The sequence below is a fragment of the Trichosurus vulpecula genome, chromosome 7, assembly GCF_011100635.1.
Source record: "Trichosurus vulpecula isolate mTriVul1 chromosome 7, mTriVul1.pri, whole genome shotgun sequence".
Lineage (NCBI taxonomy): Eukaryota > Metazoa > Chordata > Mammalia > Diprotodontia > Phalangeridae > Trichosurus > Trichosurus vulpecula.
This window is the reverse complement of record NC_050579.1, coordinates 45270232-45296173: the sequence shown is the minus strand read 5'-3', so window position 1 is coordinate 45296173 and position 25942 is coordinate 45270232. Positions and strand designations below refer to the sequence as shown.

General features: G+C 42.8%; 1 protein-coding gene across 2 annotated transcripts; it reads left to right on the top strand.

Annotated features, from left to right (window-relative positions):
• The first annotated feature begins 1703 nt into the window (after window positions 1–1703).
• Window positions 1704–25855, top strand: GABPB2 (GA binding protein transcription factor subunit beta 2). 2 transcript variants are annotated; one of them, XM_036767712.1, is made up of 9 exons: window positions 1704–1841; window positions 4275–4414; window positions 7483–7650; window positions 8232–8426; window positions 9600–9750; window positions 15532–15645; window positions 18601–18786; window positions 20417–20553; window positions 21130–25855. In XM_036767712.1, the coding sequence occupies exons 2-9, from the start codon at window positions 4307–4309 to the stop codon at window positions 21427–21429; spliced, it is 1359 nt and encodes a 452-aa protein (XP_036623607.1). In that variant the 5' UTR covers window positions 1704–1841; window positions 4275–4306; the 3' UTR covers window positions 21430–25855. The 2 variants fall into 2 exon arrangements, with proteins under 2 accessions (XP_036623607.1, XP_036623605.1); XM_036767710.1 differs by lacking the exon at window positions 1704–1841 and adding an exon at window positions 4180–4200 and having other exon boundaries at window positions 4307–4414.
• Window positions 25856–25942: the final 87 nt, after the last annotated feature.

Sequence of the window (25942 nt, the reverse complement as noted above, 5' to 3'; positions counted from 1 at the left end):
GTTGGGGTGCCAAGAAATAAACACCCTTTTACGAAAAAAAGGTGATGGTCCAAGTATATGATGAGGGAAATGATGAAAACTCAAGAGTTTAGAGAAGTAACTCGGTTTGCTCTAATTTTATGTGCCTTTCTTCCTCCCACTATAGTTGGCTGGGTACCTAATGCATTCCCCATCAACTGAGAGGCTTAGGTGCAAAGGCTTCTAATTCAAGGCGGAGCAAAAGGGATGTTAGAGGTCATCTAGTGTGATCTCCCATGACACACAAGGAAACAAGCCCACAGAGGGGTGAGTGTCACAAAGCCCTTAAGTGACATCTACTGCACCAAGCTCTTACCAGACCCCTTTCAATCCACGTGCCCGATCTGCCCCTCCCCCCATTACCTCATCTCGAGGTGAACTTATCACTTAATATTAATAATAATAATTAATATCAAGTGATGAGTAGAGAGGGACATTTCAGAAAGAGAAGGGAAAGGAGTTGAAGGTTACCCTTCTTTTCCTCAAAAATGTATAATTTGGTTAGAGCAAGATGATAAGTAAACTTAAGCTAGCATTCAAGGCACAGTGTATGAAGCTCCCATAGGTACCACAAAGGAGCTACAGGAATTCAAAGAGAAATCATTTTCAAATGGGAAAATACATACATTTTTAACAACTAAAGGTTATTGAGATTATACCCTCCACCTTGGGCATTCAAAAAAAAGGAGTGGGGCACGTAAGTACCGCCCCTTCTATAAGCACCGAAAATTTTTCCATTACTATCCGTGCCATCTTCAAGAAGTGAAATGAACATGCCGGTTTTAATAACTTAATTGGACATTTAAGAAGATTGTTTGAGGTGACTTCTCAAGAAACGGATCTTGTGAGAAAAAAAAAAACCTAAGTCGGTAAATAAACTTGCCGGGCCCTGGAATTATTTATTCTGCCCGCCCCGGGTCGGTCAAACCGGCTAAATTCTGCATTCTTTCCCGACACGGTCTCCCCTCTCCCATCTTTCCCCATCCCCCATTAGAATGGAAGCTGCAGGAGGGCAGGCAATGTGTCCCAGCGCGAAGCATGGTGCCTGGCATACAGTAAGCAATTAATAAAGGCTTGTCGCTTTTCGTACTAATGTCTCTAAAAAAAGCAATCATTTCCACACCCGGGTCACGGCCACGGTCTTGCGTGCTCGCAGTGGAAGGAGCGGGTTTGACCTCCAAAGCCGCGAGCGCGACCGCGTGATCCTAGCGTCATAAGCGTCCCTCGGACCCACGCCCCGCCCCAAGTCTGGAACGTCAGAGGAACCGCGGTTCCGTGGGGCCGGGCACTGAGACACCCACATGGCGACCGCGGCACCGGAGGAGTTTCCCCTCACGGTTTCTTCCCGTTCTTGGCGCCAAAAAAAAAAAAAAAAAAAAAAAAAAAAAAAAAAGGCCGGGCCCCGCCCCTTGCCGGGACTTTGTAATACGTGAGACCGCGTAAGACTCCGCAGCTCTAAAGTAGTCCCATGCCCCCCGACCTCGGCAAATGTCTGTAGCCCTCCGCAGGCCTCCGAACTCGGAGAATGATTCCCCCCAGGCCCCGTAATCTTCTCTTCGGCGGGAACGGAGAAGTCTTTGTTTCCCACGGCGGATTCCTCCACCGGAGATGAACCTGGGCGGCCCCAGCACTTCCGGGTCCGCCATTTTGTTTCCTCCATTTCTCCACGAGGGGGGGTTAAAGGCCTTCCCCCCCCACATATGCATGTATGAAAAAGCCGAAAAAAGTTGCTACTGCCGACTGGGCGTCCGACTCAGGGGAAAAAAGGGGACCAAGCTGGCGGGCGCAGAGGGAGAAGGGTCGGCGGCGTCCCCAACGCAGCGGTGAGTCCCCGGGGAGGGGGTGGGGAGGGGGAGTAGGGGGCGACCCGCGACCCCCTCCCACCTCCCCGCCTCGCGGCCCCCGGAAGGCGAGTGCTCGAGCGCGGCCGCGGGAGCCTCTGGAGGGGCCCGGAGGAAGGGGATGGAGTCGGGAGGAAGGGGAGGGGTCTGGGAGAGGGCGTGGAGCACCCGGGCTGGTGCCCAGGCTCTGCCGCGGGGGGCGCCGGCGAGGCCGCTAGGTGGCCCTACGTGTGAGCCCCACGATCGCGAGGCGTGGGGCCCCGCCGCATCCCCGGGGCTGGGGCCTGCCTTCCCAGCCCCCTTCCTTTCCCTGTGCCAGGGTCGCGGGGGCTGAGGGGGAAGGCCTCCTCTCGGCGCCCCACCCAGCTCTTCGCCTTCCCCGGGGCGTCTTTTATTTACGCGCGTGACGAAAATCCCCCTGCGGCCACGCAGCGCCGGGCTCCTTATCTTCGTTTCACGAGTCCTCCGGTCCCTCCCGTTGCGTGGGGGGTGGGGGTCAGCAGGGGGTCCCCATCTAGGCCCAAACGCTGCCTTGAGAGCATCTACGTGCAATGCTGGAACAAAGTCGGGGACCCCCCCCCCCAGCATCACCAAACAAGATGCCGTCCCCTTCCAAATGCCATTTACATCTGCCCTTGGGGTTCGGGGGGGGGGGACAGAACTAGCGGAGGCTTCAGCTCGTGTAATAGACACGCTGTAAATGCGTAAGGTGGCGGTGATCGATCACCGTCTTCTGCAGCCCTGGCTTGGGTTCTGTCTTTGAGACCTTAGAAAACAAACCCGTCCTTGGCCCCTTTGGAGCATGTGACGCGAACCCCAGTTTCTGTTGAATGATGTCATCCCCGCCACTTTTTCCTCCCCTATAGCGGATGATGGCCCCAAAATGAGATAAAGATGCCTGATAAAATTGATCGGTTTAGCACAGATGGGGGAAACTCACAGTCCTACCGAAACTTGTAGTTTAAAAAAAAAAAAAAGAGTTGTGGCGGTGATAGCAGCGCAGATGTGAAGCTGGTTTTTCGGAGCTGTCATGCCTACGTTTTGAAGGAATTTATGTTTGCTTTCCATACCCGCTCCCCTAGAGAACTGGAGTCTTTTTTTTGGTGGTTTTAAGGAAAGTCCCTTTGGTTACACGTGCAGATAAAGAGTTCATTTTCATACTAGTATTTCTGCGCTTTATTGCTTAGCCCGTTCATTCCGCCGTGTTCTGGGAGCAGTTATTGTAGGGGCGATCAAGGTGTGTAAAATTTGGATCTTATAGATTTTTTTGAAAATGCATCGTCTGCAGGGAACCAGCTTTAGTAGTTAAATGGAGTTTTTGACCAATAAACACCTAAAAAGCTGCGTTTGATTTTTAACTAGTAGGCAGAAAACACTAAGCAAAGTCTCCTTTGTGCCGTTTGATATATAAAGGCAAAACCTTAGGGAGGCAACGTGGCAGAGCAGAGTACAGCATTTGGAGTCGGGCTGACCTGGGTTGGAAAACTGCGTCTTCCAGTTAGACCATGGCAGTGCCACTTAGCCTCTCTATTAGCCTTAAGTTTCTTGATCTGTAAAATGGGAGTATGCCACTTGCCAAGGCTGTCCGAAAGAAAGTTGTTTTTTCACCTTAGAGCCCTCTGAAAACTGAAGCTGTTGTGATTTATTCCCTGCCCTTCTTGGAAGATGGGAATCCTGATAATCTTATGTTATGTAAATGGAGAAATGAGTCATGGAGTGATAGTACAACTGGTCTAAGGAGGGTAGAGATCAGGCCAGGAATTGTTATTCACCTTGTCTGGTCCTGCGCCTTCACACTCGCTTGAAGAGGGGGACCCCAGTTAAACAGGTTTGTTTTAGAAACCCTGTGCACACTATTCCGTTGTGCTGGATGCCGATCCCAAGGCCTGCCACTGTTCATAAAATACTAGTTTCTAGCATGAATTCCTTAATTTCATCGAGCAGTGATTTGAAATAGGAGGTTTTTACACAGCCAAGCATTCTCCCTGCCCTCTGGAGATAATATGCTCTATACAGGGTGTTCCAAAAGACTTAGCGCAGTTTTAAACTATTAAAGCCTAAAACCGCACTAAGACTTTTGGGACACTCTGTATAATGTACACAATACTTACTGTGGTTCCTGAAACGATGTTTTGGCACAGAGTTCATTTCACAGCAGTGGCATGCTGCTTTATCAACTGACACCCAGGACAAGAAAAATGGATCTGGGGTCATTGCAATTTAGTGCTTTGCATTTGCCAGAACATTTTTTTGAAGGCTGAAAGTGAGAGATTGTTGAATTAGAATGTGGGCATCTCCCAGACAACTCATTACTTGTGTCAGGGGAGATAGAAATCAGAAGGTAAGCTGCTAATAGGTCAGCCAAGAGTGTCTTAGAAAGCATTTTCATTAACGCTGTTGTTTTGGGGGTTACAGCTTCCTGAAAATACTTGTTCTTATGCATAAAGATGTCTTTGGTGGACCTGGGGAAGAGGTTGCTAGAAGCAGCAAGAAAAGGACAAGATGATGAAGTGAGGACTTTGATGGCCAATGGTGCCCCTTTTACCACAGATTGGGTAAGTTTAAGGGAGAGAACATCTTTCTAAGCTACCTGAAGCAGAGACAATCAAGTCAGGAAGAGAATGAATCCTAGCATGGAAAGGGACCTCAGAAGTTAGTGAGTCCAACTCTTATATGAGACAGAAACTTAATCTACCCCATCCCTGATTGAAGCTGGATTTCATCCAGTGTGTGTTTTAAGACCTCTAGTGATGGGGGGATTCACTACTCCCACCAAGACTGTTCATTCTATTTTTGGACAACAGTAGTTGTTACCTTATGTTCAGCCAAAATCTCCTGCCCCATAACTCCTGCCTGTTCCACCCATTAGTACTTCAGCATGGACTTCACCCAGGACAAGGCTGTGGGGTATTTTTCTAGGTAACTGCTGAATCCTGAGAATGTTGGGGCGGGGCGGGGGGGGGGGGGGAAGTGCAGGACGGAGACAGAATGTAGTCTACATTCTGTGTTGGTGGTGATCTGTGACTTAGAGAGGATAAAACAGGATTTCATTGGAACCTTCTTACCTGGAAACCTTTTTTTGGTGCTTTATTCTCACTGCCCCAGGTTTTGTGCAGTTACACCTTGAAGACATGATTAGTGTGCTATTTTTTACTCCAATTTTCCAAATTGGATCCTAGGGATATATTGGTGGTAGTTGGGATATGTGTGTTTCTGAAATGTTTTTGAGTGTGTCTTCTAAGGGTTTAATTTTCTCTTGGGTGTATTTGGGTATACCTGCAAGGCAGCTAGATGGTTTGGTGGATAGAGCGCTGGGCCTGGAATCAGGAAGACCTGAATTCAAATATGACCTCAGACACCTACTATCTGTGTGACACTGGGCAAGTCACTTACCCCTGTTTGCCTCAGTCTCCTCATCAGTCAAATAAGCTGGAGAAGGAAATGGCAAACCATTCTGGTATCTTTGCCAAGAAAACCCCAGATGGGGTCATGAAGAGTCAGACATGACCGAAACACTAAAATGACTAAACAACAGTACTTGGGTTGGAAGCATCTGCAATTAACTGAAATTCAACTGAACTAGTACAATGAGAATGAATTCTTAAAGCAATAAACCTCTTGGTGCTCTTTTCACCATTGTGTTCTGGTTGATAGCAGTTTTCTAGCCTTTTCAGTTTCCTTTGCCAGTCTTTTAACAGTTAAAGAGAAAGATGCAATTTCCTGAGACTTAAAAGCCAGTTTTGGAAGCAGAGCTCCAGGTCATAATACCAGTTCTTGAGCTTAAGGTTCCCCAGACTTTCTGGGTTTTAAGTGTTTGGTGAAGGAGCTTATTTCATAGCCTCGGTGCCAGCTGCTCTTTCATGAGAGAGGAAGAACAAAAGGAGAACCTGTGAAATGAACATTTCTGTAAATAGATCTGGAAAAGAGCAATGTGAATTAAATCCAGTTATGCATATCACAAGGAAATGAAAATGTGAGATACTAAGAGGGTGCTAAAGGAGCTTAAAATAGAGAGCGCTAGACCTTGAGGAACAGCCTCTGTTCAGATTTCAGAGCAGAATATTGATAACTCTAGGATCTGGCCATGGATGACAAACCATTGGTTTTTTGCCATTGACAGATCACCACCACCACCATTCTACTGCACTCTCCTGCTCCCATAACCTCATTTTGTGTTGCATTCACAGACCTAACACTTTAGACAAAGTTGTTTCTATTAAAGATGCATTATAGAATCCTAGATTCCTGTTCTATAAGAGGACTTTTACATATAACTTGCTAGTCCCTATTTCTCTCTTCTAATTCTTTTCAAAAAATTTTTAACTATAAATTTATTTTTTATTTTTAGTTTACAACACTCAGTTCCACAAGCTTTTGGGTTCCAAATTTACTCTCCCTCCCTTTCCTCCCCCTCCCCCACCAATGGCATGTAATCCAATGTAGGTTCTACATATATCTTCAGATTGAACTTATTTACATAATAGTCCAGTTGTTAAGAAGAATTATAACCAATGGAATGAATCATGAGAAAGAAGAAATGAAATCAAAAAAGAAGGAAAAAAAGGAGAGCAAATATTGTGCCTCAATCTGCATTCAGATTCCATAATTCTTTCTCTGAATATGCATGGCTTTTTCCATCATGAGTCTTTTGGAGCTGTCTTTGAATCTTGAATTGATGAGAGGAGCCAAGTCAGTCAAAGTTAGTCCTTACGGATACCATGTGTCTCTAATCGTGTATAGTGATCTCCTGGTTCTGCTCCCCTCACTCAGCATCAGTTCATATAAATCTTTCCAGGTTATAATGAAGTCCATCTGCTCCTCATTTCTTATAGCACAATAGTATTCCATTACATTCATATACCACAACTTGTTTAGCCATTCCCCAATTGATGGGCATCTCCTTGATTTCCAGTTCTTTGCCACCACAAAAAGAACTGCTATAAATATTTTTGTACACATGGGTCCATTTCCCACTTGTGTGGTCTCTTTGGGATACAGCCCTAGAAGTGGTATTGCTGGGTCAAAGGGCTTGCACATTTTTATAGCCCTTTGGGCAAAGTTCCAAATTGCTCTCCAGAATGGCTGGACCAGTTCACAACTCCACCAACATCTTCTAATTCTTTTACCTATTCTTATTTCTCATCTGTTTTCAAATTCTACAAGGGTCAGTTCTAGGAAGACTTCCTGGATTTTATTCTACCTGATGCTTCAATTTTTATTTATTTTTTTAAATGACCAATCTCTTTTGTTTAACCACCTTCATTTCTGAATATATCTCTTCCCCAGCAAGATATTAACAAGGAAAAAAAAAGACATTAATCAGGAATAATAAAAAAAAAGAAAGTTCAAATTTAACAAACATAAGTTTGATCTGACGGTATTTGCGATGTCTGTGCCCATAATCCTCTACCTCTACAAAGAAAGGCTGACTAGTTTTACTGTTTCACCTAAACATTTGGGTAGTCAGCCGGCAATATATTAGCTTATCAAGTTTATTGATGGGCTGCTGTGAAAGTGGCGGAAGAGATTTCCAGGTCTTTAGTGCTGACTTCTGATCCAGATTGTAAGCTTCAGTAGGACGTCAATTAATCATGCTTGGGATCACAGTTCCTGTCCTCCACAGCTTGGAACATCACCTCTCCACCTGGCAGCCCAGTATGGTCATTATTCCACAGCGGAAGTGCTTCTGAGAGCAGGGGTTAGCAGAGATGCCAGAACTAAGGTGGACAGAACTCCGTTGCATATGGCCGCAGCCGATGGACATGCACATATCGTGGATCTGCTTGTCCGGGTAAAGCAAGACCAAAATGAGGTTGGGTTGAGTCATATTTAAATGAGAACCATTACTGTAACTCCAAAGCAGGCCTGCAGAGGCTTACTCAGCACTCTGAGTCACTTACCTGAATGGGCAGGAGGGAACTGAAGGCAGAGAGAAATTGGGTGGAAAGCAAGGCTCCTGGGGCAAGAGAACTGATCTTTCTCAAGGGTAACAGTGGTTGAGAGGAGTCAGCTCCTCACACTCTTAAAATGGTGAATAATAAGCAGGTGGTCCCTAGTTTCAGGCACTTAGATTTCATTATGCTTACAGTGAAACAAATATGTGTTCTTTTTGTCTTACTGAGAAATACTGCTCCCCTATCTGTTCCAGTTCTCAGTACTCTCCTTGAAAGGACCTGTCCCCAGTCTGTGTAGCACGTTTACTTAACATTTAGAGAGAGAGAATTTGGAGTTGTTTTCCTTTTAAGATACTTAAGCATGATCCAAATTGAAATATGTACAATTCTCCAATAATCCTTCAAGTTTCGTGATGGGAGCTCATATCTACTGCCCTATAGCTGTCATATGAGTAAAAATTTGTTTTTTTTGTGGCAGAATGGTGCAGATGTGAATGCCAAGGACATGCTGAAAATGACTGCTTTGCATTGGGCCACAGAGCACCATCATCGTGACGTGGTGGAGCTGCTGATCAAGTATGGAGCTGATGTCCATGCCTTCAGCAAGTTTGATAAATCTGCCTTTGACATAGCTCTGGAGAAGAACAACCCAGAGATTCTGGTCATTCTCCAGGTGTGTGGCTACTGTACTTAACTGTCATTTCCTTAGATGCTAGCCAAACAAGTTGAAATCTATTATAGAAGCGGATTCAAAATTGGATTTTCCCAGCCCTTTCAAAATAAGACTTTTTAAAAAATCCCTTTCAAAACGGGGGTGGGGGTGGGGTGTTTGTAGCATGCTCTATACTCAATTCAGTTTTTTGGTTTTTTTTTTCAAAGAGAATAATGGTATGAGCAGTCAACAAATAATTTTTATTTATTTGGTTTTGGAATCTGTTGTGTTGGTTCCTTCCAAGAGGTTTGCCTTTCCAGTTACATTTGACTGAAGCAAATCTTTAAATGTCATTGCATGTTTTCTGAATGTCTTATAGTTGATAAGGGAGTCTGTCCCTTAATCACGTTTGAGATCACAAGGAAGGCTAAAATTTAAAATTCAGTTGTAGACAGTTCATGTGTGGGTAATAAAGTATGTGAGAAATAGATGCAACTTTTTATTCCTTTTGTGTCTGTTTTCCCCATAAGTAGTTCCTTCCAGACTTGGTTGCCCAGTTCAGCTCTCAGTTCCCTATTTAAACTTCCTTATGTAACAGGGATTTTTTTAGCCCTGAGCATGTTTGTGGAAAACTGCTTCTGATAGTAACAGAATCTAAAGGGAGGCCATCTTTGCTTCAGCTGTATGGGAGGTAGCCTTCAAAAGGTCATGTTCCAAATGTGAGAGTCGTTTGCTGGACTGGTGCATACTTTCGCATTTCTTCCTAGGAACAGTGGAGTACGTTGTTATTGCAAACTCAGGAGGTGATTCCTGACTGTATGGAGGCAGATTAGCATACTGATCTTATAAATGCGGGGCCAGAAGACATAGTAAAGGTTAACTAGTCTAGCCCCTGCATTAGGGAAGGTAAGAAACAACAGAGTTAAGTGGTGGCCTGTCTTCATAGTTTTTGAACATGATAGCATTTTGTTTTTCAAAGATATAAACAACCTTAGGAAAGTAACTTAATGTCTCTTGTTTCTTTTGTCTGAGAAAAAAACCAGCAGCCCTAATGTGAACACTGAACTCCCTGGGACATTTTGTGCTGGGACTGGTTCTGGATGGTAGAATACTGTCAAGGGAGCTGTTGAGTAACTGTGTAACTAAGGCTGTAATAAGCATTCTGACTTTGAAAAGTCATGCTTTGTCTGGTAGGAGGCGATGCAGAACCAGGTGAATGCCAATCCCGAGAGAGCCAACCCAGCGACCAGCACAATGACCATGGCTGCTCCCTTTATCTTTACATCTGGAGAAGTTGTCAACCTGGCCAGCCTTGTGTCTTCAGCCAGCACCAAAACCACTACAGGTAATAGGCCGTGGAGCAGGGGGCAATATCTGTACAGAAAGTCCATAGGATGCTAGCAGGTTTTCCTTTATACTAGAGAAGCACTAGGTGGTGCCACAGTGCACAGAGAGCTTAGCCTGGACCCAGGAAGACCCGAGTTCAAATACAACCTCAGATACAGTGACCCTGGGCAGGTGTCTTCACCTCTGCCTGCCTAGTTTCTGAACTGGGGATGATGACAGCACCTACGTCCCAGGGTTGTTGTGAGGAGCAGATGAGAGACACAGTGCCTGGCACATAATTAGGTATTATAAGTTATTGTCATCTTCATCATCTCTGTGAATAGGATAAAGAAGAAGAGATTTCTTATTAGGTTACATTTGTGTTTTTACCCTTATGCCTGCTCTGGGGAAAATGGCATGGAGCTTAAAAGCAGTGTGCTACAGTGAAAGTCAGGACCTGTGTTCAAATTCACCCTCGGTCACTTACCCCCATGTTACTTTGGGAAATTTATTTAACCTCTCTGGATCTGTTTCCTTATTTAAAATTGGGCTAGTTGATCTCTGTGATTACTTCTAACACTAAATTTATGCTTCTGTGAATATATTTGGGCACTTTTTGTCATTAAAAATGAAGCTTGCTACTGAAGAGCTGTATGTAATATGTTAAGCAACTTGTTTATCTCCCAGATAAAAGTGGAGAAGTGTTTGTCAGGTGATAACAAGAAAAATAATCGAATGCCCATGTTCTGGAGGTGTAGCATGTATAGAAAAAGAGGAATTGATGAAAAATTTTAAATCCAGTCGTAACCCTGAAGTTGCCAAAATAGTTACATGTAAGTTATTTAACTAAAGAAATTGAGTGTGTTCTTACAGGCTGCTTAGAAAGGAAGGCTGTAGTTTTTGCAGACCAGTATTTTTAGCAAGTTTATTTATCAGTTGTTTTTACAAATATTTGTCTTAAAGGAATTTGAGGTTTCTCTTTTTTGTGCCATTAACTTCGTCTGACTTGATTCTTGACTTTTTTTAATCCTTAACTCAAAGTTAAAAGGAAGATTCATAGTTCTGGTGCAATTTTCCAAATGTTAGAGAATGAATACTGTATTGGCTGTTTAAAGGAAAAAAAATTCTTGTTCTCTCCAAGTGGTGTAACTGTCTCTTAATGTTTTCTCTGGTGTGGCCACTAGGGGACAGTATTGCTCTTCCTTTTATAAGTCATAAGCCACCTTTTGCTTCAAATGCATAATTAAAAAAGGTTATTTTTAGTGGTGCACAGACACCAAAACACTGCTTATAGGCCACACTTGAGGACATGACTTTGGTTATCCTTTAAACAAGGTTCCGTTATTTGGGCATCAAAACCTGTGAGGAGTGGATGTGTTTCTGATGCTAAACTGGCTTGTCCTGCAGACAGAGCTGTGGCCTCCATTCTCATGAGCCAGAATCACATCCCTTGAGGTGTTTTGGACAAATATGCAACTCCTCTTGGCTCTTTGGAGTACCAAATTGGAGGTGCTAAGGCCAATCCATAATTGAAGTGACATCCTTACTGTGGTCTGTTACTCATGAGGCGGTTTGCCCACCAGTTCTCCATAGCTTGCTGATCTTCCTGTCATTTAATACATGTAGAAAAGAGGAAGAGAAAAGAAGTAGGAAAAATTCAGAGTAGGCTATTCAGCTGAAGGGTTTTCTTTTCCACTTTGAGGTTTCTCAGTGTCTATTACTCCAAAATGTTCTTTTTTCTAAGAAACAGTTGAATTTATACTAGAATGTGTATCATTTTGGTGTTTGAGATGGCAGAGTTCAAATCCTGCCTTCCACCTCCAGAGCTTTCAGTTATCCATATGTGAATTATCTGCAGTAGTTTAAAAATTCTAGACTTTAGTTCTTGTACAACCTGGTATCTTCCAACCATCAGTCAGCTTATATGTACCCTGAAAAGGCACAAATTAATTTTAAAAATTGACAAAAGACAAATTTGCTGCCCTTTAACATAATGCATTCCAAAACTTGACGTAAATAAATTTTGCTTACTCTGGTGTTTTGACTTTTCCTTGCTTCTGTTGCCTTCCATAGGTATAGGTAGCAGGGAGTAGCTTAAATACCCATCGCCAGCTAAGGCTGGCACTTAACTCCATCAAACTTGAGATGATGGCAGCTTGTTGCCTTTGGGTTTACAGTAATTACGTTAGGATCTGCTCTAATTATCACTAATGTTGAGATTGGCTAGCTGGTGACAGTTTCCTTATTCCAAGCCTCCAATTAATCCTGGTCTGAGGCTTTTGATCATACATTTCAAGTTATAAACAAATGATTCAGTTCCCCAACACACTTTATGATATTTTTTAATGTTGGGTTATGCCCTCCAGGAGCAACGAAGAGATTTCATTGAGGAGAAATCTACTACCTTATCCCATATGCTTCTGGGAAAGGTCTAATATATCACATGCCTTGTTGGTGTATTTGTTAGTTGTAATTGGTTTTAAGTATCAGAGATCAGAGGCCTCCATTTCAGATAATTTCCGTGTATAGAAGACCATTTACATAATGACTCTCTGAAGTAGTCTTGTTAATTAATTTCTGTATTGAAAGGAAATTGGGTGAATGTCTGAACCAAGTACAGAATCGTTCCAAAGTAATGAAGGCTGATACTTAATACTATAGTCACAGGGGGGCAGCTAGGTGGCACAGTGAGTGGAGCACCAGCCCTGGAGTCAGGAGGACCTGAGTTCAAATGTGGCCTGAGACACTTGACACACTTACTAGCTATGTGACCTTAGGTAAGTCACTTAACCCCAATTGCCCTGCCCCCCCCTCCAAAAAAAACCAAAACACTGTAGTCACAGGGCTTAGCAAAGCAGAGTTCTGATGAACTCATTCCACCAAGCTAATCCTTACAAGGAACTTAAAGATACAGGGTTCCATGTTTTCCTTGGCTGGGATGAGGATGGTAAGCTGTTACATTAGGTTTTGCTATGGCTGCCAACCACCAACCAAGAAAATGCATTAGGGGATGAATAATAAATAGTTGGATCCTGCCCTGCAGGAAGTAAGTCTAGATACTTCCCTCCTGGAGGTCAGGCAGTCCTAATTGACTCCAGCCGTTTGGCTTCCTGAGCAGGTTCTTTTCTTTGGAATACAGTGCTCAGAGCGCTGGACCTCGAGTCAGGAAGACCTAAGTTCAAATATTGCCTCAGAGATTTACCAGTTATGAGATCCTGGGCAAGTCACTTAACCTCTGTCTGCCTCAGTTTCCTCTGCTGTAAAATGGGCATAATAGCAACACTTACCTCTCAGGGTTCTTGTGAGGACCAAATGAGATGTTGTTTGTAAAGGGCTTTACAAACCTTATATTTAGCAATAGTTAAATGCTAGCAATTATATATTTTTTTAAAATTTTGTTTCTGAAAAAATTCTGAACTTCAGAAACACTGGATAAAAAGAACACTTCCATATGTATGACTGACACATAATGAGCATTTAACAAATGCTAGTTGACTATCACATAGTAGAACAGAAAAAGATGACTATATACAAAACTGTGAGTTTCTTTTATGTACAACATACTTTTCTTTTTAAATGTCTAATAAATTTAACACGTAACTTTCAAAACAGTCTTCGTTTGTCATTCTTTCTGGTCTTCTCTTCTGTGTATTTTAAGAAAGTGTTTGAATGACTCACTCTTCTTTTTCTTTCTTTTTGGCTACCACATCCTATCCTTCACATCCATCCACTTCCTCTCCTTCTACCTACCCTGCCCCACCCCATTGGAAAAGACAAAAGAAAAACAAAGCCTATGTAACAAATAGGTATAGCCAAACAAAACAGATTCCCACATTATCTGGGTCCAAAAAAGCTTCATCATTGGTTCTCTGAAGTATAGCTGGTCAGTCATTGAGTAAGCCTTTTAAAGTTATTTCTTTTTACAAAGTTGTTATTGTATACATTTCCCTGGATCTTACTTCAGTCCCCATCCGTTCATACAAATCTTCCCAGGCTTCTCTGAAACTGTTCTTTCATAAATTCTTATGGCTCAGTAATATTATCTTGTACTCATAAAACAATTATAGAAATAGCTAACATTTAGATAGCTCTTTAAGTTTTAAAGAGCACTTTACACACATTGATTCTCATTTGGTCCTCACAACAACCTTGTGGGCTAAGTGCTGTTATCCCCATTTTTATAGATGAGGAGACTAAGGCATGTGGAGATTAAGTGGCTTGTCCAGTTGACATACCTTGCGAGCTTCATTTTCTTCTTTTGGCATCTCAGTCTGATAGGTGTGAGGTGGAACCTCAGAGTCACTTTAATTTACATTTCTGTAATTATTACTTATTTGGAGCATTTTTTCATATGGTTTTTGATTGCTCAGGTTTCTTGTTTTAAAAACTGTCTATCCATAGCCCTCCTTGGATCATTGGGGAATATCTGTTTTTCTTATAAATTTGAATCAGTTCATTATATTGTATTAGATATGAGAATTTCATCAGAAAAATTTGCTGGGAGATTTTTTTCTCAGTTTTTCTTCTAATTTCAATATTTTTTTTATGTAATCAAAATTGTATCATTTTCAGAAGAGGACTAGTATTTTAGTCAAAAGTTGCAGCAGAAGGGTATGACAACTAATGCCATCAAAAAAAAAGCTTAGCGATCTAACAGATGAGAAAACTAAGTCAGCTCTTTACATTATGAAATGATATATAGCATCATGAAAAAATACACTTCCAGAAATTTGTTAAATTTAAGAGTTACAAATCATAAATCCCTTGAATCAGAGGCTAGGGCTGCAATTAGTCACAAAGCTGGAGCATTAGGAATCACTATCAATTGAAGGCCAGTCAGCAAAGAAGATAGATTATTTTAGAAACTTTAATACAGCATTAAAATTTGGTTCGTTTCACAAAATTTTAATTTGAACAAAGGTGGTTTGGGAACACAATACATAAAGTGAGGCACACCTGCGTATAAGAAGACTGCCTTCCAGGAGATTATGGTCTTGATAGGATAGTCACATGACAAAGCACTAAGCCAATACATAATTGGACTAGACAAGTGTTAACATCAAATGTATATCTGCTTGTATTTCAGGATATATGTTTTGTGTGTGTGAAGATTCTAGTTTCCCTTATAATTACTGTTTGGGTTGAAGTCTTCCCCACCTAGCTTCTTCCTGCTCACAATAGTAGTGTTAGTAGTGTAATAGTGATAATACTCGCTTACATTTGCGAAGCCCTTATGTTCTCCTTTCATTCTCATAACAGCCTTTTTGATGAGGTAGTTTGAATTTTATAAATAAGGAAATAGACAAGCTAAATGACTTGTCTAAGATCACATATCCAGGGAGAAGTGGAGACATGACTAAAACCCAGACCTTCTGATTCTAAGTTCACTCTTCTTTCAACTCTACCATACCTGGCCATATAGTGGTGAGTGAGAGGTCTGAGCAGGACGAATTCAACAACCACTGTGGCAGCCAGTGGTAAAGGAAGCTGTGTGTATGTACTCACTGTTGGCAGCAGATGCTCCTGCTGCCACTGCAGGGTAAAAGGTGGAGGGATGCTCTGGACTTGATGCTAAACAACAGCAAGGAGATAGGAACCAAATGGTGGAGGGAGCCAGAGGGGGGATCTCAATTGTCCATGTACCCACCTTCTTCATTTACGCTTATTTCAGGGAAATACCTTAAATAAATTTACTTAAATAGTGTTGACTGACAGGAAAGATTAAATCCTTCGTTGTGTTTTAGTCCATCTCAAATTACCCTGACTCTGCTGGGTCTCATCTGTCTTTTCCTCCCAATAGGTGATTCCAATACTTCAACAGTCCAGTTCTCCAATTCTACCACCTCAGTGCTGGCCACCCTGGCTGCTCTGGCTGAGGCATCGGCTCCTCTTTCCAACTCCCACAGAGCCACAGGTAAGTGACTAGTGAAAGTCCTTTTTATTTTTTCAGATTCAATTTGCATGAAATGAAAAAGAATTGTGCTTAATTAGAGGCAGTCTAAAAAAGGTAACGTGGATTCATTGAACATCAGAAAGAAAAGTTGCTAAGTGATGTCATCAGTCAGCTGAATAATATCAGGGAATTTGAGTCATTCTTTTGTGTCCTTGCAACCTTGGTGTGTCTGCTGGGATTCCAGTTGCTTCACATTTAATGAAGTGTTTTAATTTGTATTAAATGATCTTTCAGAGATATTGTATGGCATGTTTTGACTCTGATGCTCTTAGAGTCTGAATAGCCAGCTGAGATATCTTGTATCAAAATAGATAGGAACATTACCTGTCTCTTTGCCATAGTGTGTGTACTCCAAGTTGTCTGGTTTTTATTTTCTCTGATGTTTTTTATTGGGGGGGGGGGGGCAGGGATGAGTGCACTTCTGAGATTTAGAGCCTGAATGCCTTCCAGTCCTTGAGCCGTGGCCAAAGGGAAAAGGCAGCTTCCAACACCTGGGTGACAGTTTGGGTGTGGAGGCAGAAAGGAATCCTCCAGTAATATTTCAGGAATTCTCAGGGAATCTTTCTTATAGTTCCCACATAAAAGCAAATAGTTCTAATTTATCTCCATCATTAACACTTGAATAGTGATGATGATAAGTTATTCTGTTGCCATTCAGTTCAGTAAGCCTTTGTTAAGTCTGTTCTGCCAGGCGTTCTGCTTGTTCTGGTTGGTGGAGTTGACAGAGGCAAAATATGTAAGTCCCTACCTTCAAGAAGCTTCTGTTTTACCAGGGACCTATGAGGTACATGCAGAGACATCAATATGGGGTCATTGGAGGAGAGGGAGCACTAGTAACTGGGGAGAGAAGGCTTTGTGGCTGAATCCTCCAAGAAAAATGAAGATTTGGAGAGGTAGAAATGAAGAGGAATTGCATTCCAGGAATAACGGAAGTCTTGCAAAAATGTAGGAAGACAGGAAATGGGCTGTGAGGCTCAGGCAGCAGTTAGTTATTAGTCCAGTGTGACTGGTTCATGGAATGCACAGGCCATGAAGGGCAGGAGTGATAGGAGAGAAGGCTGGAAAGGTAAGTTAGAGTCAGGTTATGAAGGGCCTTCAGTGCAGGCTGAAGAGCCAGTTTCTTATCCTTTAGCTATTGTAGTTTTCGAATAGGAAAGTGACATGATCAGACCAGTGCCTTATAAAGATTATTTTGGCAGCTCTATATCTTTGCCATAGCTCACTTGTGTTTACACAGATGAGTGAGTATTTGACTACAATTAGAGAACAGAATCTGGGAGAGCAATTAGGAGTAGCGGTCCAAGAGAGAAGTGATTAAGGTCTGAACTTGAGCGGTGGCCATGGGAGTAAAGAGAAGGGGCTGAACCCCCAGCCAGGGCGCTGCCTTCCACCAAGCCTGTCCTCATCAGCCCAGTTGCTAGTAGCCTCCCTTCAGAAATTACTTTGTAAATACAAATATTTAATTTTCTTTGTGCTTTTTTCCCTCCTTGTGGAATATGAGCAACTTTGTGGCAGAGATTGCTTCATTTTTCGTATTTATGTCTCAGTGCCTAGGGCAGTTAGGTGGCGCAGTCTGGAAATTTCCTGGAATCAGGAAGACTCGTCTTCCTGAGTTCAAATCTGGCCTCAGATATTTACTAGATGTGTGACCTTGGGCAAGTCAGTTCGCCTTGTTTGCCTCAGTTTTCTCATCTGTCAAATGAGCTGGAGAAGGAAATGACAAACTACCCCAGTATCTTTGCCAAGAAAACCCCAAATGGGGTCACAGAGTCAGACGTGACTGAAAGACTACAAAACAATAGTCTCAGTGCCTGGTATGTAGGCTCTTAATAAATACTTATTGGATTGAATTGAATGTTTGGATTCCTCTAAGAATAAGGCTCTTGGTCCGTGTAGTCATGCTTTTTGTCTTATCAAGGTGACCTTTGATTAAAAACTGTTAAATTTACCTGAACCTTCCCTGGCAAAAAGCTCCCTTGCAAGTCCTCTCTGTCTCTCTGTCTCCTTGTCTCTCTGTCCCTCCCTTTCTTTCTCTCTTTCATTAGTTCTCTGCACTTCTACAAAGGAGGGACTGCGCTTATGCCGATGTCTAGTTTTCCTATAAAAGTACTCAAGTATATTCAATCCAAGTACTGCGGACTGCAAACTAACCTATTCCCTGAACTTGACAGTTTGTCTCCTGTCTGTGAGTTCATACAGTTCTCCCTCTAGGTCTGGAATATATTCCCGTCTTCTCTGCACCTATCAGAGTCTGGGTCTTCAATGCTTAGGTCACCTGCTGCCTCTTTTGTAAAGCCTACCCCTGATTCCCCCACTCCCCCAATAATCTTTCCCTTCTCAATCTACCTTGTATCATACATGGCTCTTGTTCTCTCTGATCACGTGCGTTCCATGAACCAGCCGCACTGGACTAATAACTGATCACACTTCTTGAGGGCGGCTAGCAATTGTTTCTTGGAATTTTTTCCCCTTAAGTCCTTGTGCCTGGCACAGTTCCTTGCACATACACTTGTATCAGTATGCATTTGTTAAGTATATCCTATGTGCAAAGTGACAACAACTGAGGAAATTGAAAAGCTATATCATTAGACCAGCTTACTTTAAAGGAGCAGACCTTTAGACATGCGGCACATCACGTAGCTCATTCAGCATTGGCGTGTTTCTCAGTCTCATTCAGAAATGCCACTTTTCAGATTTGCTTTTCTTGATATTGCATGAGCCAGGCTGTTCTCTCCTTATTATTATTGTTACCAGGATCTTGTGACTTGCTCATGAATTGTTCAGTTCAGCAGGATTTCCAGGTTTCATCTGATTTTTGAATATTATTGTTTCGAGGATTCATAGAGCTATATTCTTGTATTAAAAGTGCTGGGATTGGAAAAAAAAACCAACTTTTTATTCCTCTTTTATCTCTAGCCAATTCAGAAGAAATCATGGAGGCAAGTTCTGTTGACTCAGCAATCCAACAAGTGGTGGGGAGTGGAGGCCAAAGGGTCATCACCATAGTGACAGATGGAGTTCCTCTGGGTAACCTCCAGACTGCAATTCCCACTGGTGGTATTGGCCATCCTTTCATTGTGACTATGCAAGATGGACAACAGGGTGAGCTACCCCATTTGGATGACTGTCTATTAAAAGACAGAACAGAAATTAAACTCTTGAATAAATGTAAAAGCAAGTTAGGATGAGGATGGACTCATAGAGGTTGCAGGATACTGCAAAGATTGGCATGAAAACGAAGTCAGGCTGTTTCAGCTTTCTTCACTCCTTCTAAAAATGTCTTGAGGTGAGAAAAGAGTCAGCGTACTCACCTTTCTCTTTACCATTATGACTCAGGTGTTGACCAAACCTATGACTTCTGTTCAGAATCCCACACTTCTCATTTGCATGATGCTATGTGAGACTTTTCCCTTCCTCATATTCATTGAAAAAAAAAATAATTTGTGTCTGTATTGAGAAATGTAAAAAGGAATAAAAACTTACAGTACAATTAGGTCTTCTCAGGCCTGTTTAGAAAATTATTGATAACAAGCTCATCTACACAGTTTATGTTCCCAGATTCTTTTCAAGACTTATTTGATGCTCGATTACTGAAATTGTTGAATGGGTGAAAGTTGAGTTAATTGGAGTAAGACGCTAAATGCATTAGGATTTTTGTCTGTTTGTAAAATATGCTAGTGTTGGAGTGATTGGCATTATGTTTATTTGGCTTGCTTCTGAAAGCAGCCTGGTGTAGTGGCTAGAGAACTAGCCTTTAATCAGGAGACCTCCTGGCCCCAGGGCCAGTCATTTAACCTTTCAGTGCCCTGGGCACCTCTCTCAGACAGAGAAAGTGTCAACCTGAATTGGGAGAGACAGTCTTCACCTGAAAGTTCTCTATTGGATCGAAATTACAGGTCTAGGCCCTATCCCTATGCATAGCTTACTCTTAATAGAAGAATTCTATTAAGAATTCTTATCCCAAAGATAAGAATTGTGATTGACATACTGTTAAATTTACATTTTGTGAATTATCCACATTTACAGATTACCTCCAGCAGATTTTGAGTTCCTAGGTTGATCTCTAGTGGGTGAGGCAGTGGCAGTGGGAAGAGGCTCAGATTTACTGTCCCTTGAAGTAAAATCGAGGAATACAAATTAGTTATAAAATCAGCCTAAGTTAAATTTAATGAAGCAAATAGACTAAAGCCAAAATACAGAAGGTCTGTTTTAGATGATCTTTGCCATAGCTCCTTTCCATTAACACAGATAAGTAGAGAATCGCTATAGTTTTCTTTTCTGTGAACTGTAACATCTCCTAAAGTTTTATTCTGTTGTGAATGGCTCAAGGTGATGCTTTAGGTCTTCTTCAGATTGTTCCTGCTATTTCATTCCATCTCCATTAATCCCATTAGTAAATATACCTCCATACCAAACCTCTACACCATACTACACAAAAAGGAAAATTAATTGTTTGTTCTTGGTGCCTAGCTCCACTGTCTTCAGTGGGACAGTGGGACTGTCTTCAGAGCTTCAGTAGTTTTGACTATGTACCCCTCTGCTCCCTTAAGAGCTTTGAAATGTTTCCATAGTCTTCTCTGGGTTCCCCAGAGAGTGTATATAATAAAGGGTATCAAATTAAACCTTTCACTGTTGATTTCTTTGAATAGAGAATCCCCAAACCCACAGAAAACAAGACCTATATTTTTTATTGTTTATTCACTTCCTCCCCTTGGTGTCCCTTGGCTTATAGTTCTAACTGTACCTGCTGGTCAGGTTGCAGAGGAGACCATTATTGAAGAGGAAATAGAAGAGGAAGAAGCAGCTGGGGAGCTGCCAGTGGCCAAGAAACAAAGAAGAGAAGTGACAGACAGTGTGGATGAAGCCAAGGTAATGTTCTTGGCATTGGTGGAGGAGAGAAGGGGCCAATGAGGTGAGTAGGGAAAAGGCTCCTGGCAACAGCCAGGGCAGAGGCTTGGAGTTGGGACTGTCATGTGGGAGGAGCTGGATAGCAGAGTGCTCCTGAGGGTGCTAGGTCCCCCTAGGGCTCAGGGTGAGTAGGAGGCTGACGTGGTCAGACCGCAGCTTTAGGAAGACCACCTTGGCAGCTAAGTGGAGGATGGATGGCTCAGGGAGGCCAAGCAGGGGGCCAGGCGGTCATCCAAGTGGTTGGTGTGAGTGTAGAGAAGGGCCTGTCCTCGACCGATGGTATAAGCATAGGACAAGACTAGAAATCGGATTAGGTTTGTGGGTGGGGTGAGTAAAAATAAGAAGCCAATGTGTGACAGGAGAGGGGAGGGTCTGGGAGAAAGAGAATTTGCTCTCTTTTAGATCTGTCCAGTGTGAAACGCCGATGGGACATCTGGTTGGAGATGCTTACCAGGCTGTTGGGGATGGAGGATCAGAGCATTTTCTTCCCACCCAGGAGTTAGGCAGACATAAATGGACTCTGGTTTACTTTTATAGGAAGACCCACAGAGAGAACTGCTCCAACAGCAGCTCCAGGAGGCCAATCGCAGAGCCCAGGAATACCGACATCAGCTGCTAAAGAAAGAGCAGGAAGCTGAACAATATCGTCTCCAGCTGGAGGCCATGTCCCGGCAGCAGCCAGATGGAACTGAGATCCCTATGGTAGAGGAGGTGGCTGAGGTGGACGCTTTGGTGGTTACGGAAGAAGAGGTGGAAGGGAGGGGGACAGAAGTTACAGGGTCAGCAGGGACTGTGGAACTGCATGCTGATGTTGCCATGGAAACTGTGGCATCTTAATATTCAGGCCTCTACCCCACTTCCCCCTTTATTTTCTTCCTTTAAAAACTAAAAAACGGGAAAAAACTCCTCTAAGAATGTTAAGAAATACCAAGGACATTTTAAAAAGAAAATAACAACAGGACACAGCCCTGTGGGCTCAGGAGATTTCTTCATACAACTGGAAAATTAAAACATAAATTACAGGGAGATGTCTTCTGAGACCCAAAGAATCAGGACCAAATTTCTCAGCTCACAAAATTTGTTTCAAGCATAAACATTTAGGGGACTTTGTTTGCTTTTATAAATAGGTCCCTAATTTTAAATCCCCAGAGTTCTGTATTTGTTGTGATAACTCCCCTACACACCCAGACTCCTTAATCATATTACCAGCACGTGACCTGAAATTTGCCTTGGACTTACAAAGCGTGCCTGCCTGCTAGATGAGATTTGGAGAAGAAAAGGGAATGCTCTTGCATTCAGAATATCTCCATCTCATCTGCCCTGATTTGCCTGCTCTGAAAACAACTGTTTGAAGCTGTTTTATGTCACAGCAGAGGTGCAAGTTTAAGAAATTAAAGTTTTGACAGCCAGGGTTGCCAGGACTTATCCAGAGTGGCCTAAGTGAAGCCTGGCAGGGCTCACCTGTGAGGTGTGTCTGCCCTCAGTGGGAACGGGCAGCAGGAGCTGGGAGGCTGTTCGGAGAGTCTGCTCAGGGCTGTGGAATCAGGGTATGGCCTTTAAAAGAGAAGCATTTTTTTGTACCTCGTATTCAGCGCAGCACATTCTTGACCTACCTGTGCCTTTTCCTGGTGTTTCAGTTCATCCACTCATAGATGCAAAATATCAGAGCTTCGGCTGAGAGAGTTTCTTTGTTCTGTGTTTGAGGTTAGGATGAGTAAATTTGCCTAATTATTGCTCTCCCTTCATGTCTGCCTTCCCCCTAGCACTTAGTGAAGTAGTATGCTGCCTTTAGTGAATGTTAACACATGTTGAGTGACTAAATCAGAACTATCAGTGTTGTAAAATGAGGAGGAACCAAAGACTTTACCAAGGACTACTTACACAACAAAACAAAACAAAAAACACATGCCATTTGAAAAGTGTTTTCTGCCTTCATTTTTCATATGTGCCAATGTAGAGTTTGTTTTCCAGAAAAAGACTGTTTATAAAGGGAGAACGGGAATGCAAGGGTGGGTTAGGGTTATATTTCAGAGAGGGGCCCCCCTCCCGCTAGCTGTGTTGTCTTTCTTCTTTTGTTGCAAAGCAGGGGAAGAAACCCAGAGAGAGATGAGCTAAGTAAACACTCGAATGACTGTTTAGAATATGGTTGTCTTAATTAGTGATCATGGGGAAAACATGCATTTTTAATTTGGAAAAAAAACTTGACAGTTAACATGGCTCCATTTACCTTGATTAACCAAGCAATTTGATGCAGTTTTCCAGAGTTTCAGAATCAATTTGGGCTTAGAATAGATTGAAAACAGAACTTCAAAAACAAATTTAACAATTGGATTTGGCTCTATTGCTGTATATTCATTTAATCAGTTTTGGAAGTTGGTCTCAGCTAGTGGCTCCCTCAGCCAGGCCTTCCCCAAGCCTTCATTGTGGCCTTCATGGAGCAGGGTGGCTCTTAGAGGCTTCCCCTGGCCTGGGAAGGAGACCTGGACTCTACATCCTCTGGGTTCCACTTGGGGTATTTTATTTGTTTTCAGCTTCCCTTTGGGGAGCCAGGGATTAGGAGTGGGTGTGTGTGTGTGTGTTCGTGTGCGCACATGAGCTTGAAGGGGGAGAGCTGAGCAAAGCATTTCAGGGGACTTTTGTTTTCTATTCACTCTTCATGTGTTGACTTGAATGCATTTTTTCAGACCCATAGAACCTCTTTAGGCCAAAGAACCTTGGCTTCTAGACATGATGTGGGTGATGCAGGTTTGTCCTACTTTCCCTTCTTTGTCTGGCATTTACATGTTTCTTTCTGTGCATCCAGAAATCCCTCTTCCTCCCTCCCATTTTGATTGGTGCATTGATACAAGTTACTCTTGACTTCCTTCCCCAAACCTCTTCTCTGCCCATTTCTTGAATGTCAGTGTTCCTGGCAGGTCATGAAGGTAGGTTGTAGGGGTATTTTTGGTGGTTACAAGGGCATATTAAAGGCTTGTTGGTGGGAAAGAGTGGACCAGCATACCCCATCATCTTCATTCCTTTGGAATAGAGTTTAGTGCTCAGGAGAAGGGAGGTAGGAGCTTGGACTTTGGTTTTATGACAGGGTGGTTTGAGAGGTTGGTTGATGTTAAATGATAGTAATTCCCATAGGTCTGTGTTCTTGGGATTTGCTGGGGTAGGTAATTGCCCTAGTCCTAGGGAACTACACAGCAGCTCTTCCTTCCTTACTTGATCTGGCTTTAGAGGGTCAGAGAGGGCTTATTGGCAGAACAGCCACAGAGGGTTAGATGGCAGCTCCTATTCCCCAGGCAGATGGTTAGAGAGTTGGTACTAATGAGAAGGAAATTTGTGGCCCCAGGGATTGTCTCTCTTAAAGGCTGCTTCAGAAATGTCAGTATTACTGTCAGGAACCCTCAGGCTTACCTTTGCATTTTAGTCTAAGGGTGATCTGTCTTATTCATTCCTCAAAAAGGAAGAAATAGGAATTCCTTCCTTCTCAACTTTAGGGAAAGTGAGGTATGAATTTGTAGCCCCTTCCTCTCACTGCGCCTGTGGGGACTTCTCCGTTACAAGAACTAGTTTCAAGATACATATATACATAGTACGTACGTATGTACACGTGCACCCATCTGTGTTTGTTTTTATGTCTCACTTCCTCCACCCCACCCCCCCACCATTTAAATAATACCTCCTCTCAATTCAGTAATGCCAGGAATCTCTGTGACATATGAAATTACTTGTTTTCTTTATTTTGCTTTAAAAGAACAGAATTCTTCATAGGGCTGTCCCATTAGAGAGTAGAATTGTGTGACTTAGATGTTTTATTGGTGCCGTGTGTGTGCGCGTGTGTGTGTGTGTGTGTGTGTGTGTGTGTGTGTGTGTGTGTGCAGGCATGCATGTATAGATAAACACAGACACATACTTTTTCCATGTTTTCTTCTCCTCAGGGTTCAACTCCGAGGAAAAACTATGTAGAATGAAAGTTAAGGGATCTGTAAGAAGTATTTTTTTCTCCTTAGATTATTGCAAAGGTAGGAGGGAGAGAATGGAGACTATTCCTTTCTTGGTTTGGGTTCCTTTGTGAAGGCTGCTCTTTGGGCAGCCGTGAAGAAGGCTGTGAAGCGAGTATCCATGATCAGCTGGTACTGGGCTTCTGAAGGCTTTGCTTGGCATGTGGTGTGACTGGTGCTGTGGGTGCTGGATGTTTTACAATGGCATCAAACGTTGCAGATGGAGCTCCGTAATTCAGTAGGATGGACTAAGTGTCTCTTCTCACTATGACTGTTATCCGAAGTGGAGCCAGAAAAGAGGGAGCTGACTTTCTGGGCCTCTCCCTCCTCATGTTGGGAGTTCCCACCCCCACTCCCCCAGTGACTTTTGTCTTTAGGTCAGATGATGCTGGGCCAGAGTTAGACATTTTTTTGTGATTTCTTTGGACTTATGCCTTACGCTTTATTTCTAGCGATGCACACCCAACCTTGAAAGGCTGGAAGCAGAAATTAGGGTGAGGTGAATGTGGACGTTTAATGCCCTCTATGCTGCTTTCTGTCACACATGATGGCTAAATGCCCCCAATTCCTGTTCATTTGATGAACTCTGAATGCACACCTTACATTCTGCCCAGGGACCACCAGCAAGAGAGGCCATGAGTAGCTGTGAATCCCAGGTGCTGTCTTTTCTGAGCCTCACAGGGCTGAAAGGGATGGAGGTGCTGGTGGCATTTTCTAGACTGTGTAATAGCAGTCATGTTATTGTCAGGAAATTGTGACCCCAAATCTCCACCTCACATCCCCTGCCTCTCTGACCCCATTGCACTTACCACAATGAGGTTTTTCCACACAGGGGGAACGTAATTACTTGGTCATTTCCATTCTCTGTGTGGGAGTTCCTGTGTCTCTCTGTCCTTCCCCCTTCAGGCCCCTGTCCCCATCCCTTCCACCCTGGCCGTGTTCTGGAGGGTGTTTCTGAGAATTAATGTAGGTTGTGACCCACAGCCATGCTGCCCTCTCTGCTTCAGGGATCTTGCTTTGTTACGAACAATGACAGAATCTCCCTCCCTCAGCTTTTCCTTTTTTACCAGCCTTCTATTCCCCATTCCCCAGTGTGCCTCTCCCCCTCAGACCGCTCAGCACAAACCATTTCTCCAAGTGCCCTCAATTTTTCAAGTTGTCTGACAGTTTTATATACAAGACACTTTTAAGGAAACCTAAATATTTTCCTTTTTTCTATTTAGGATGTCATTGAAATAGTGTTTGATTCTGATGAGTGCGTATGTATGCATATATACAGATATATATTATATATATTTACAATTTTTGTACAATTGTTTTAAAAATAAAGATGTTTCTTAATAAAATGCCAAAGTTTTACT